At 45.7% G+C, this 15740-nt stretch overlaps 1 protein-coding gene across 1 annotated transcript; it reads left to right on the plus strand.

Moving 5' to 3' along the window:
* Positions 1-3214: 3214 nt before the first annotated feature.
* LOC132591873 (dynein axonemal assembly factor 10-like) lies at positions 3215-15717 on the plus strand. The gene is made up of 5 exons (XM_060272370.1): positions 3215-3522; positions 7405-7505; positions 8951-9081; positions 12865-12966; positions 13453-15717. The coding sequence occupies exons 1-5, from the start codon at positions 3328-3330 to the stop codon at positions 13659-13661; spliced, it is 738 nt and encodes a 245-aa protein (XP_060128353.1). The 5' UTR covers positions 3215-3327; the 3' UTR covers positions 13662-15717.
* Positions 15718-15740: the final 23 nt, after the last annotated feature.

The following is a 15740-nucleotide window of genomic DNA, read 5'->3' on the forward strand; positions in this document are numbered from 1 at the left end:
AACGTTTTTGCCTGGCGCCTAAAGATGCATAATGAAGGTGCCAGGCGAACTTCCCTGGAGAGAGAATTCCACAGATGGGGAGCCTGTTCTTGTGTTGCCAGCCTCCAGACCTGTATGACTCCTGGCACAAGGTGGGGTGGGAAAAACTGACTGTACTTCACTTGAAAATGATAGCTTCACCCAGGACTTGCAATACCCAAAGATTTCCCATAACATGATGTAAGATCTTCTTGTATGATCATCATGCAGAAAGTGTACTGCAGTGACTAATGTTTCCAACTCTTTGAAAGATTCCATCAATGGTGTTTACACATCACTTGGGAAGACAGGGAAACAATGCCAGGAAGAAGCAAAGATCACCTGTGTCGAAGCAATGATTTTTCAACATCAACTTTGTTGGACTGGTTATGCTGTGCAGATGCCTGATTGTCGCCTTCCAAAGCAACTACAGTGGTACCTCTACTTACGAATTTAATGCGCTCCGAACTCACATTCGTAAGTCAAAAAAATTTATAAGTCGAATCTCATAGGAATGCATTGGGAGAAAAAATGCATAAGTCGAAGAAACCCTATCTAAAAATTCGTAAGTAGAAAAAATCCTATCTAAACCGCATCCAAGATGGTGCACGGAGTTCTGTTCGTAAGTAGAAACATTCGTAAGTAGAGTTATTCATAAGTAGAGGTACCACTGTACTCTATTCCAAACTTAAAAATGAACTGAAAGGGTGCTGGTGGTCAACAAAAAAGGTTTAAAGACTCTAGGTGTGTGTTATGGTCCGCGAAAAACGGTAGTATAAACACCAACAATTGGGAAACACTGGCCTGTGAGTGCTCCAACCGGAGAACAGCCTTTACCAAAGGTGCCATGGGCTTTGAAGACACACAAACTCAGGATGAAAGGGAGAAAGGTGCTAAGAGGAAGGCAAATTTGGCAAACCGTCACCGTGATCAACTCCCGTCTGGAAAACTATGTCCCCACTGTGGAAGGACATGTGGATCCAGAATTGGCCTCCACAGTCACTTATGGTTAACACCATGCTCATGAAGACACATTCTTAGGTAAAGCTGCCTTGAGTCCCTGTCGGACTAGGGAGAGCAGGGTTCGAATCCCCCCCAGCCATGAAGCTCACTGGGTGACATGGGGCCAATCACTACTTCTGAGCCTGACCAACCTCACAGGGTGGTTGGGGAGGATTCCCTGAGGAGGAAAGCCACGCGAAGCACCGTGGACGAAGCACTGGCCTATACACGTAGCAAATAAATACGTCATAGAAATAAAAAATAAAATAAAACGAAGCCAGACTCGTAGAACGGCAGAGGCGGGACCTGGCCCCTAAGCCGCCCACGCAGGGCCTGGAGGGCCCGACTGGCAGCAAGAGCCTCTCCCTGACTCACCCCGAGAGCCTCTCCGCGGAGAGGGGGGAAATCGGGCCGCTTCCTGGCCGAAGGACCCTCGGCCGTCTCCATGGCGCCTTCCTGGCGCTCGCACGCGCGCCGCTTCCGCTTCCGGACACGCGTGAAGCCGCCGCCGCCGCCGCCGCCGCCGCCACCCTCCCCGGCAGCCTGCGCCTCCATGGCCGCGGGGGGCTCCGCGATCCTGCTCTCGCCGGCAGATACCTCCATGCCGAGTCCGCGGGACACGCCGAAAGGAAGAGGCGGGGCGGCGGCCTCGGGAAACGTCATCACGCCCGCGACGCCACTTCCGCCGCTCTAGTGTCCCCTTTCGCGCTCTCTATCGTCTTGTGGCCTGTCCTTCCCCCGTGTTAACAACAATGCATTTCCAAGAGACCATGATGGTCATCTGGAATCCGAAGTAGGGCTCAAAAACCCTGAGAGTCTCTTGCTCTACCAACCAAGCTATTAACCAAGCATAGGCAAACTCGGCCCTCCAGACGTTTTGGGACTACAATTCTTATCATCCCTGAGCAGTGGTCCTGTTAGCTAGGGGTGATGGGAGTTGTAGTCCCAAAACATCTGGAGGGCCGAGTTTGCCTATGCCTGCTATTAACTAACAACAACATCCAATTTCTATGCCGATCTAAAAGGGGATATATATACTGATTGAGGTAACTGTTCGGTGGATTTGTAGCTGGTTGACTGACTGAACCCAAATATTGGTCAGTAATGGTGTGTCATAATCCTGGGGGGGGGGTTACAAATGGGGTGCTCATCCAATCTGCAGATGACACTAAACTGGGAGAGATAGCTAATCCTGCAGAAGACAGAATCTGGATTCAAGATGATTTTTACAGATTAGAGAGTTGGGCTCAAACTAACAAAATTAATTGCAACAAATGTAAAGTTCTGCACTTAGGCTGGAAGACTCCTGTTCAACAGGAGTCAACAGTGTGATGCAGCAGCAAAAAAAGCTAATGCTATTCTAGGCTGCATCAACCGAAGCATAGTGTCCAGATCAAGGGAGGCAATTGTACTGTTCTATTCTGTCTTGGTCAGACCAAACCTGGAATACTGTGTCCAGTTCAAGGATGTTGACAAGGGAAACCAAGGTGATCAAGGGTCTGGAAACCAAGCCTTAAGAGGAGCGCTTGAAGGAGCTGGAGATGTTTAGCCTGGAAAAGAGGGGGCTGAGAGGAGATATGATAGGAATCTCCAAATATCTCAAGGGGTGTCACATGGAGGCTAGGACTCGAACAAATGGCTTCAAATTACAAGAAAGGAGATTTCAACTCAACACCAAAAAGAACATTTCGACGACAAGAGCCGTTTGACAGTGCAATGGACTGCCTCAGAAGATGGTGGATTCTCCTTCCTTGGAGGTTTTTAAAACAGGGGTTCGATGGCCACCTGTCAAGGATGCTTTGGTTTAGATTCCTGCATTGCGCGGGTTGGACGAGACGACTCTTCCAGCTCTACAACTGTATGAGTCTAACACATGCAGCTTTCCCTTTTCTATGATGCTGTGATTCTGACATGAGTGGTTTGCCCCCCTATGTGAAACCGATTCCCTTCCCACTCAGAAAATGCGCCTTCCACGAATTGAGTTTGAAAGCACCTGGCAACACACACAAACCCCACCCAGCCCTACTTGGGGGAAGCTGCGGCCTTTCAACGCCCGTCCCCCATGAGAATAGGCCGCGCTGCCCCGGGGGCTGACGGGAGTTGGAGTCCCTGCAGCTGACGGAACTCTTATTGGCCAATGAGGAAGCCAATGAGGAGCTGCGGGGAGGGCGGCGCTGCGCCCGCTGCGTGCTTCCGTGCGGAACCCACTTCCTCTCCGCGGCCCGGTGGCCCGGATGTTTCCGTTGTTGGGGGCAGCCGAAGACGCGTCCGCTTTGAACGGGGAGCCGTTGCGGCACTGCTGCCGCCATGTCGTCTCCGGGAGGCCCCCTGGAGAAGCCGCAGATCATCGCGCACGCGCAGCAGAGCTTGAACTACACCGCCTTCGAGTGCAAGTGGGTGCCGAGCAGCGCCCGCCTCGTCTGCCTGGGCAGCTTCCCGCGGGGCACCGGCGTCGTCCAGCTCTACGAGCTGCAAGGCGGCCGCCTCCACCTGCTCCGCGAAGTGAGTGAGGCCGGGCGGACGGAGCGCGGGCTCCCGCTGCCTTTCGCCTGCTTCTCCTGGGGGATTTGGTCCTCCTCGTGTTTATTCAGGGGAGGGAAAGTGAACGAAGCATGGGGGACGAGCGCGATCACAGCTGAATGGGCTGCCATAATATTAATAATAATCACCACCATCATCAACTCTGATCGTGCTCGTCTCCCATGTTGTGAACCGCCCTGTACAGATGAAGGTGTACTAATTTAATAAATTATTACTATTATTCACAATAATTATTTATTAAATTTTTACACCCTCATCTGTAGTTTACAGGGCGGTTCACAACATACACTTACTATATATACTGTATATGTGTGTGTGTGTGTATATATATATAAACACAAAATACATAATAAAAATAAGAACAAAAACAAACTGATAATCCCCCCGTCCCAAAACCCAGTTAAAAGGGTATATAGCATGGGTAGGCAACAGATCCGACCCATTCGCCTTCTTAAACCGGACCACAGACGGTCCGGGAATCAGCATGTTTTTACATGAGTAGAATGTGTCCTTTTATTTAAAATGCATCTCTGGGTTATTTGTGGGGCATAGGAATTCGTTCATTACCCACCCCAAAAATATAGCGCGGCCCAGCACATGGTCTGAGTGACAGTGGACCGGCCCACAGCTGAAGACGGTTGCTGACCCCTGGTATATAGGGTGATAATTCGCCAAAGGACTAATAGAGGAAAGTTTTTACCTGGTGCTTAAAGATATGTAATGAAGGCACCAGGCGAGCCTCCCGAGTGGATGGGTGGGGGCATTCCAGAAGGAGGGAGCCATTGCAGAATAGGCCTGTTTTTGTGTTGCCACCCTCTGGTCCTCTTAAGTTTTGCTTAGAAATGCAAGGAGAGCAAAATCCACCTAGTAGAGCATTGTTTGTAATAATCTCAGGAACTAGCAAGTGCTGGTTGGCAAAGGCGTTGGGAACCCGTTGCCAGACTCCCATCAACATGACCAATGGTCAGAGGGCAGGGAATGGGAGTTACGCACCAGAAACATCTGGAGAGCCACAGATTCCCCCACCTTTGAAGAAGTCCAATTTGCCTTCTCATGCCAGGATTTATATGAAGAGTTGACAATAGTGTGGATTCATGCTTATAAGCAACAAGGAAAAGGCAGAAAATGTTAGGAACTATGCATTTGTGAATTACAATTCACCCTGAACTGAAGCATGCCAATTCAGGGTATTACCTGGGAAACAGGAGTCAATACCTGGACATGCTTTCGTAAGTTGTGGTTCTCTTTCCAAAGACGTACCCCTCCTCAGCCCCATTTAAAAAAGGGAAGGGGAAATGGGGGGAGGGAGTCACAGGGTACCTAGTCTTACTCGTGTTTATTCAGAAGTAAAGCCCCTCAGTCAGTAGAACATGAGACTCTTAATCTCAGGTTCACTGTTGGACAAAAAGATTCCTGAAAGAGGATATGGCAGGATTGCTGCATTGTAGGGGGTTGAACTAGATGACCCTAGGGACCCTTCCAACTCTATCATTCTATATATCATAGAATCATAGAGTTGGAAGAGACCACAAGGGTCATGCAGTCCAACCCCCTGCCAAGCAGGAAACACCATCAAAGCATTCCTGACATATGCCTGTCAAGCCTCTGCTTAAAGACCTCCAAAGAAGGAGACTCCACCACACTCCTTGGTAGAAAATTCCACTGCCGAACAGCTCTTACTGTCAGGAAGTTCTTCCTAATGTTTAGGTGGAATCTTCTTTCTTGTAGTTTGAATCCATTGCTCCGTGTCCGCTTCTCTGGAGCAGCAGAAAACAATCTTTCTCCCTCCTCTATATGACATCCTTTTATATATTTGAACATGGCTATCATATCACCCCTTAACCTTCTCTTCTCCAGGCTAAACATACCCAGCTCCCTAAGCCGTTCCTCAGAAGGCATCGTTTCCAGGCCTTTGACCATTTTGGTTGCCCTCCTCTGGACACGTTCCAGCTTGTCTGGAACGTGTCCAGAAGAGATAGATCATGGATAGGCAAACTAAGGCCTGGGGTCCGGATCCGGCCCAATCACCTAAATCCGGCCCGCGGATGGTCCGGGAATCAGCATGTTTTTACATGAGTAGAATGTGTGCTTTTATTTAAAATGCATCTCTGGGTTATTTGCGGGCCTTGGAATTTGTTCATTTCTCCCCTTCAAAATATAGTCCGCCCCCCCCCCAAGGTCTGAGGGACAGTGGACCGGCTCCCTGCTGAAAAAATTTGCTGACCCCTGCTATATATGACTAATATAGTTGGTCACCATTCTTCACTCCCATGTATCACATTCTGGCCATTGTAAGTACTGTACCGGTAGTAATCTAATTGTATTCAGTGAGTGAGGTGCCTTAAGTCAGCTAAGTTAGTTTGTGACTAACATGATACTTGAATTGGGCTCATCACTCACATTCTTAGGTAAAGCTACCTTGAGTCCCTGTTGGGCACAAAGACAGGATATGTATAAATATATTAATGCAAAATACAGTAATAATAAATAGAGACACATTTAGAGATGGGTGAAGAACTGTAAATATTAAAAAGTTGATGATAACTAATTTCAGTTTCAACTTTTAATTAAGAAGATTGATAGGGAACTGTAAGCATATCCCAGAACAGGATCAAATAATAAGAGAATCATGTATGGATTGGCATGGATAAAATGAAGCAATGTAATGTTTGCTTTACTCAGCATTTGGCAAACTAACGTTCAGTAATCAAGCACAGTTTAGAAACCAATAATGATGGGGAAAACCATGCTGATCACCATGGTGATAACCACTAGCTTTGCTTGTCTACACAGCCCTTTGCTTCCCACACAGCTTTGGTTGCTGTAGCTATAGCAATGTAGGAGAAGAACAATGTTGGCCTTCTTATGCATTGAGGAGTAGATAAAGTATTGCTGGCGCTCTCGCTGCTGTCCAGTGGCCCAAGGCGCAGGAGGCGGTTGCCATGCCGCTGCCTGTGCCCCAGGAGTGGTGGTGGTGGGGCAGCGGGCGCCGGTGACGTGGAGGAGGCCCCTCGGGAGCCACTCCCGCCACCGCTGCTCCCACTGCTCCCTCAGGCGACAGCGGCTCGGCAAGCAAGGGATTCTTGCGGCCGAGGGAGAAGGAGGTGGCGGCGGCGGTGGCAGAGCCATAGGGCTTAGTGGCTCGTTGTGCCCCGCCAATGCGGAGAAAGGAGGAGGAGAGGAATCTCATTGCGCAGGTAGAACTCTGTGCCAGAAGGATGACATAAGTGGATGCAGCTCATAATTTTTTTATAATCTGATTTTAGTTACGCAATCCTATCCCCAAAACGTAGTCTATAAATAATACTAGTTCTGATATTTGCCAATTTGAAAAATATGAAAGGGGGAAGGAGAAAATAATAGGCAAGTTGCGATCTACTTTTATGTTTGCAAACTATCAGCGATTACTAGGTTAACTAACTATGGACATCTCCGAAATAAATTGGAAAGAAGAATGACAGCTCAATCTATGGATGCCGACCCAAGAATGAGCCCAACTGAATTCAAGCAGAATTTACTCCTAGGCAAATGTGAATGGGATCGCAGCCACAACAACTTAAAATAGACTTATTAATGACAAATCTCTCCCACATTCACTTAGACAAATGAAATTTCATAACCAAAAATCAGATTAAAATGTGTGACTTGTCTTTGTTAATATCAATATTTCATGGTACATATTTGAATTTTGCTAAAGCCTACCAGCAGTAACTCTTCAAACAAGAGAAACTGACTTTTGACATTTACCAGCACTAATACTAACAGAACCAGTCTATTAGATTGGACAAGATAATAAATGTAAAATTATTAGGCCTCCCTCCTAGGTTTTTTTTCCCTTTCCAGATTGAAAAATCAAAGCCTATTAAATGTGGAACCTTTGGTGCTTCTTCTCTGCAACAAAGATACCTAGCTACAGGAGATTTTGGTGGAAATTTAAACATATGGTAAGAAAGTGTTTGCTGGTTAATACTGTTTAAAGCTCTATTTCATACTTCATCTATTCTTTTGTTCGCAGCTAATTCAAAATTGACACTTCATTTAAGTCATCTTAGTTTAGGATCACAAAGGTTTTAGGCAGTTGTAACCTAATTCAGTTATATAGAAAATGTAGTTCATTATGCCACCTCTGTCTGCATGGTTTTGTGACTTTAGAAAACTTCAGATGTTCCTAGATGTCAGCAGCTAATACTCAGGCAAAAGTTATTTGCTTTTGAATTTCCCCTCCCTAAGATTTCACCCAACCTTATGATAAAGCTATAAAAAAGTTAAAGGGACATATTTCAACCTCCGTTATCCCCTTTTCTTTTACATTTTTATTAGCTCTTACTATTTGAACCCATTCTCATGTAGTACATGATTCAGTACCAGATACAAGCACAGCAGCAACAGGACTGGGCGGGGGAATCCTCCAGGAACCTGCAAATTTGCTTATTTGCACTAAGCTATGATTTGGCTTAGGGACGTGAGTGGCGCTGTGGGTTAAACCACAGAGCCTAGGGCTTGCCGATCAGAAGGTCGGCGGTTCGAATCCCCGCGACGGGGCGAGCTCCCGTTGCTCGGTCCCTGCTCCTGCCAACCTAGCAGTTCGAAAGCACCTCAAAGTGCAAGTAGATAAATAGATACCGCTACAGCGGGAAGGTAAACGGTGTTTCCATGCGCTGCTCTGGTTTGCCAGAAGCGGCTTTGTCATGCTGGCCACATGACCTGGAAGCTTCCTCGACCAATAACACGAGATGAGCGCCGCAACCCCAGAGTTGGTCACGACTGGACCTAGCACTGCATGTGAATTGGGCCTTTGTAGGCCTCACATACCAATCAAAAAGTTGAATTGTAACCTTGAATTTTGTAGTTTGGATTGTGAAGGTGTTTCTTGAACCTCTGGAATTCCATCAGTTTTTGGTGGGAAAGGAAAGAACAGTTTTTTAAAAAATGTTTGCATCAAATTTGTCATTGTAACAAATACCAATGATAAAAAATGTTGCTGCTTAAGCCTTGAGCAGGTTCAGATTTTGATTAATGGGTTGTTACTCCTAAAACTACTTCTGTATTGGTTTTTGCATCAGAAATTTCACAAATTTTTGCATATCATTTTAATGATCACTGCTGTTTGAAACTGAATCGAGAATAGTTTGTTTTAACCATTGTGGTATAAAATATCCCTAATTCAATTTACTGAGAACCATAAAAGAACACAAACTAATTATACCATAAGTTTTTATGGATTAAAGTCCAGTTCCTCAGGTACATCAGCTTATGACATGATAGTTGTATTTGTCTGTAAGTTGCTGTAAGACTCTTAGCTTTTTTTCTTTTTCTTTTGCTGCAACAGAGTGACATGGCTTCCCCTTTGGAAATTGTAAAAAAATAATTGTTCCTTTCCGGTGTTTAGGAATTTGGAAGTTCCAGAAATCCCAGTGTACTCTGTGAAGGGACATAAAGAAATAATCAATAGTATTGATGGCGTTGGTGGCTTAGGAATCGGAGAAGGAGCACCAGAAATTGTGACAGGAAGTCGTGATGGTGAGTTAGATCTACTCCAGTGTCACTGGTTAGAAGGAAAAGCGAAGTGGGTTAGGATAAATCCAGCTAATAGCTTCCAGTGATTACCATTCTTCTGTCTTCATATGTTAGACTTATGAACCAATTTAGTCCTGTTATCTAAGTTTAAAAGTTGTTTCCACCTACTTAGAAGTAAGTACTGTTCAGCTTGGGGACCCAGGTGGCGCTGTGGTTAAACCACTGAGCCTAGGGCTTGCTGATCAGAAGGTTGGCAGTTCGAATCCCTGTGACGGGGTGAGCTCCCGTTGCTCGGTCCCAGCTCCTGCCAACCTAGCAGTTCAAAAGCACATCAAAATGCAAGTAGATAAATAGGAACCGCTATAGTGGGAAGGTAAACGGCGTTTCCATGTGCTGCTCTGGTTTGCCAGAAGTGGCTTTGTCATGCTGGCCACATGACCTGGAAGCTATACGCCGGCTCCCTTGGCCAATAATGCGAGATGAGCGTGCAACCCCAGAGTCGGTCACGACTGGACCTAATGGTCAGGGGTCCCTTTACCTTACTGTTCAGCTGAATGGGGCTTACTCCCAGTGGAGATTGGCATGCTTTCCTGTGAGTAAGCCTGATTAACACAGTTGAACTTACAAGTAAACGTGCCCAGGATTCTGTCACCTGTCTTTACCATGAGATAGTTCCTGAGACCTTGGCAATTCTAAAACATTGTCTTTTCAAACTCGATCAACTATATAGGGATATTGAGAATGGGAAAGTGAGCGGATTGAGAATCACGGGGGATGGTCTACTCTTGCTAAAAACTTGTAGATCAAAACATCTTGCATGTCCCAAGCATCGCATGGTCAAGGGTTGTACATGTGCACTTTCTTGAGGGCCACTGGGTTCTAAGCTCCAGCAGCTGAGAAGGGCATTGTCCCTGCCTTGCTAACTCAAGGTCCCAGTATTTTTCTGGGAACTGGAATTGGCTGAGCGCTCACCTGATGTATGACATTAGGGGCAGCATCATGGGCTTGCATCCTCCTGCCTAACAGATCCCAGAGCTGCTCAGTGGAGAAAGTTGGGGAGGCCAATACTTCTTTCATTTACTGGAAAGGGAAGGGGAGAGAGAGATGCAAGTGGAGACTGGTTTGTCCCTCTAAACGTGGGAGAACATGAATGTGCCTGAATTTGTGGAGGACAAAGGAATGAACATCTACTTCCTCTCTGCCCCCATCTTACTGGCAGTTCATTTTCTGATGGGTCTTCACTTGCACTTGTTTTATTTAATGCCAGGGGTGTGGCCTTTAGCTTTCTAGTTACAAGCTCCCATGAATCACTTTACAAGCATAGCAGCTTGTAGGATGGGGAACTAGTGAATAGCTCTTAATTGCAGCAGTTCTAAAGTAAAATAATAATAATAATAATAATAATAATCTATTATTTATACCCCGCCCATCTGGCCGGGTCTCCCCAGCCACTCTGGGCAGCTTCCAACAGAAAAATTAAACACAGTAATCTATTAAACATTAAAAGCCTCCCTGAAGAGGGCTGCCTTCAGATGTCTTCTAAAAGTCTGGTAGTTGTTTTCCTCTTTGACATCTGTTGGGAGGGCGTTCCACAGGGCAGGCGCCACCACCGAGAAGGCCCTCTGCCTAGTTCCCTGCAACTTGGCTTCTTGCAATGAGGGAACCGCCAGAAGGCCCTCGGTGCTGGACCTCAGTGTCCGGGCAGAATGATGGAGGTGGAGACGCTCCTTCAGGTATACTGGACTGAGGCCATTTAGGGCTTTAAAGGTCAGCACCAACACTTTGAACTGTGCTCGGAAACGTACTGGGAGCCAATGTAGATCTTTCAAGACCGGTGTTATGTGGTCTCGGCGGCCGCTCCCAGTCATCAGTCTAGCTGCCGCATTCTGGATTAGTTGTAGTTTCCAGGTCACCTTCAAAGGTAGCCCCACGTAGAGCGCATTGCAGTAGTCCAAGCGGGATATAACCAGAGCATGCACCACTCTGGCGAGACAGTCCGCAGGCAGGTAGGGTCTCAGCCTGCGTACCAGATGGAGCTGATAGACAGCTGCCCTGGACACAGAATTGACCTGTGCCTCCATGGACAGCTGTGAGTCCAAAATGACTCCCAGGCTGCGCACCTGGTCCTTCAGGGGCACAGTTACCCCATTCAGGACCAGGGAATCCTCCACACCTGCCCGCCTCCTGTCCCCCACAAACAGTACTTCTGTCTTGTCAGGATTCAACCTCAATCTGTTAGCCGCCATCCATCCTCCAACCGCCTCCAGGTACTCACACAGGACCTTCACTGCCTCCCCTGGTTCTGATTTGAAAGAGAGGTAGAGTTGGGTATCATCCGCATACTGATGATGATGTTTTGAGCCGTGCCTATGTGCAGCAAAAAAGGTGGAGGGTTCTATTGCTCTAGCAGGGGCTGACCAGGGAGGTGAGTGGCAGCAATCGCAGACCATTAAAATCCTGTCTGATATCAGGTGCTCCAGAGGGTGCAGTACATTAGCTTAAGATAGGTCAGTGGTGGTGCATTGTGTTTTTTTTAAAAAAAGAACAGCTGGAGCAATGGCTGTATCTCATTGGGCAAGCAGAAATGCCACAGTATCTACAGAGATGTAGATCAACATGGGCATTGCTACAACTAAGAGGTCCCCTGAGGACTAATATCTCTACTGAGCATTTGTGGCTGTCTTACAGTGTTTGCACATGCTTGGGCACATTAGCTATTCTATAAACTACTAACTGATAGTTTTAAATAAGTCCATTTCTTGTGTACATTCCAGGCCCTGTTGAAGTTAGTGGCACAACATCTCTCGTTTTTAATAGATTTAATAGATTGCCACCAGATGTCAGAGCAAATCAAGTTTATTTAGGTATAATAGGAGAATAAAAAAGAATGAAAATAAGAAAAGTCTTTTATCATGTTGAACTTTCATTAAAACATTGAATTATAAGCCTATACTATAAAGAAGCTTTTTCTATTACTCTGTTTCAAAGGGATGTCAAATGAGGACCAGGCCCTTTTGCGGGGTGGGATGAGCAGGATATGGTAAAAAGCAAAGCAGCAATCTAAAAACTAAAATCTGTCAGGAGATTTTTAAGACTTGGAAAAGGACGCTCTTACAGCTTAAATTAATAAGACTACATCTACTGATTAGTCCAGTCTATCACTGCTTATCCATAGTTGTCTTCTCTCCCCCCCCCCCCAGCGAGTATATACTTGGTAACAGCAGTCTTGGCCAGCCTTTTTCCATTCTAGGTTCCTCCTCAGCTGCCATATGATATGGTTACAAGGGTACTGCAATCAGATCTACATATGCTGTATGTTCTATTTTGAGTCCCACATAGAACAGGGTTTCCACATAAGTCATTAGAGGGCTGTAGCAAACTGAATATCTGCATATATGAAGACACAAAAAGAAGAACATAATGCAAGGCAATTGCAGAAAGATCTGTATAATTTACATGTAAAAATGTATGGCATTATTAGGCCTGTCTTCTTAATGGAGATAACAGCTTCCAGGAAACGGAAGCTAGTATTTTAGCTGAGTTGCATCTTCTTTAATTTATCAGTTAGTCTGCTCATTGGATGAAACATAACAGCTCATCTATCAGATTGTGAAAGCATTGAAACAAACTCTTCTATTTGTTTTGTTGAACTACATTAAAAATGAATAGGAGTTAAGGGGGGCATTAATAGTGTTTTATTAAGCAAGTTGCTGGGGCCGAAGTGATAGAATAAATGCCACCAGGTATTTGATCAGTAAAATAACCATCCATTATCCACTTTTGCAGGGACTGTGAAGGTGTGGGACCCGAGACAAAAAGACACTCCTGTTGCCAATATGGAACCAGCCCAAGGAGAGAGCAAGAGAGACTGCTGGACAGTTGCACTTGGTAAGGTCTCTCTTGAGCTGGTTGATTTTTGATGGCAGACAAACATATATCATGGAACTTCTCTTTGCTCCCGTCGCTTTTGTACCATAACATGGAGTTTAAATGACTCTATACTAAATGGAGTCTTCTGGAAATGCAGCTTCCAACTGCTTCCTTTTCTCTTTGATCTTCTCCAGGTACTACCTTTCTGTTACAGAAGCACCGATTCAAGTGCTTCTATCTCCAAGAAAGCAGTTTTGACATTTTAAATAAAATAAATGATACAGGCAGTAGCTTGCACTAAATCTTTCCAGCTGTTGCCCTTGTCTTTTGTTAAATGCCTCTTCTTGAATCTGAGGAATAGTAATAACTCGTTATTCCAGGACTGGTTTTCTACCTGAAATGCATTATTATTTTATAACAGAATAGGTGCACAAATGTGACTTGTTATAAAAATAGTTGGGCATATGATGATTTTTTAAGCAGTGCCTCTTTTTTTCTAACTAGGTAATGCTTATAATCAAGAGGAACGTGTTGTATGTGCCGGCTATGACAATGGGGACGTCAAGTTGTTTGACCTTAGGAACATGACATTGCGGTGGGAGACCAACATCAAGAATGGGGTAATGTTTCACAAATGTATGTCTAAATGTCCATCTTTTTTATTTTATTTTTGCAATACAGATACTTCTAGTCTGGAAATTATGCTTAGTTGATTAAAATTAAGCTGCAGATTTAGTTATTTTTTTCTGTTCACTTTTTTTTGGTATGGCAACAAAATACTGCTTTTTGTATGACAGAAGTCATTACAAGTTGCTAAGTTTACCTTTGTTCCTCAATACTTTGTAGTTCAGGCTTTTGAAATGACATTAAAGGATGTCTTTGTTACAAGGCATGGATCTGTAAAGGAATCTAGATCTACACAGTGCGAATGAGAAATATACCATATTTTCCCATGTATTAGATGAGGTTTCTTAACAAAAAAATCGTGTCAAAAAACTGGGGCCATCCAATACATGGGTAGTGGCATGGGGGGGGGGGAGAGAAGCGGTGCACCCGCCAGCCAGACGTTTGGCGGGAGCGCAACTTCCCCTGATGCTGCAGCGAGCGTGAAATGATCTAGGGAGTGTTTCCTGCCCGCAGCTGGCAACTTCCCCCGATGTTGGCTGGCTTACCCCAATGCTGCTGCGCGTGGGAACCGATCTAGAACAGGCATCCCCAAACTGCGGCCCTCCAGATGTTTTGGCCTACAACTCTCATGATCCCTAGCTAACAGGACCAGTGGTCGGGGAAGATGGGAATTGTAGTCCAAAACATCTGGAGGGCCGAAGTTTGGGGTGCCTGATCTAGAGAGTGTTTCCTATGCGCAGCAGCATCGGGGGAAGCTGCGCTCCAGCCAACCGGCTGGCTGGCGGGAAATGATCTAGGAAGTGTTTCCTGCCCACAGCTGCGTGGGGGGAGAAGCTCAACAACTCTGGCCAATCTCTCCTTATTTTCTTAAAACTGAGTCTCAAAAATGGGGGGGGGTCCCTTATACATGGGGGTGTCTTATAGACGGAAAAGTACGGTACTTCACTAAATGAAAAGTGCAGTTCTATACAGAGTTCAGGGTACCCAATCCTGTTGGCTGGGATTCCCTCCTTTCCCCTAAAAATCTTGCAGTGGATCTTGGGCCTGTGTTTCTGGAATGGCAAGCCCCCATGCTACATGTCAAACCACTCCTGAAACTGTTGTAGTCTCAAAAGCCAGATTACAGTTGATCATGGAGGCCTGCTGTTCTAACAGGAATCCCACTAGGCATGCCTAAGCTTTTGGGTTGCTCCAAGGTCTATAGTTACACTTCCCTTGGCAAGTGTATTTGCTGCCCCCTGTCAGAAATTCCCAATTGTGTAGCCAGAGAAACAGCTTGAGGTTGTCTTTACTGTTGCACTGTATTTTGGAGGTGCAGTGCAGAGTGCAGTGCAACCGCAGTGAAAATCTCCATGGTAGGAAAGGAAAGCACAGAAGCACACCTAAAAAATGACAAGCCCCCCTCTTTTCATTTTGAGCTGATGAGCAAGGCTGGACTTGTTATGCTTGCCTCTACGCTTCTGTGCTGCTCCAATCACCTGAGAAGCTAAAGAAGAAAATAAGCCCCAGCCTGGTCTACAGTTGGAATTCAAGGCATGGGGCAGGCATCATCCTAGCATTGTGTTGGCTTATGAGGCTGCTTCTTAAATTGCCCTACAATTCAGGAATATTCTTCCCTATTCCAAACTTAAAGAGTCAGGGAGGGTAGCAGGTGATTGCCCATAACCCTGGATTGTACTGTGACAATTGGGGAAGGACCCTTGGAAATGGGTCAGGATGCCAGAGACTGCGTAGTTTGGGTTGGCTGCTACAGCCAGCCAAAACTTGTGAATCCCCTTTGAGAAGGAGGAAGAGGGTAAGAGGGCAGGCACAAACTCAGGGCCTGTTCCAGCTGGACTGTCTTCCCACTCTACCCCACCCCAGTCAACTTTACATGTTGTATCATTTATTTTGGTCCTTTAAAATTGTAAGCTGCCTTTGGTGCCTTGGCACCAAAGGCAATATATAAATGAAATGAATAAATAAATAAATAATATGTATATATAACTATACCCCAGAAACATCACTTTGATTCTAGCGATTGTGTCCAGGCATACCTAAATGTGCATAGGATTGCGCTGCATGCCTTCCATCTTGAGCACTTTCTCAGTGTCCGCTTCTAAATAAACAGAGTTAGGATTGCCCTGCAGTTCTGCTGAAGTCTTAATGCTTGCTTGCTTGATGCT

Source organism: Zootoca vivipara, chromosome 3, assembly GCF_963506605.1.
Source record: "Zootoca vivipara chromosome 3, rZooViv1.1, whole genome shotgun sequence".
NCBI lineage: Eukaryota > Metazoa > Chordata > Lepidosauria > Squamata > Lacertidae > Zootoca > Zootoca vivipara.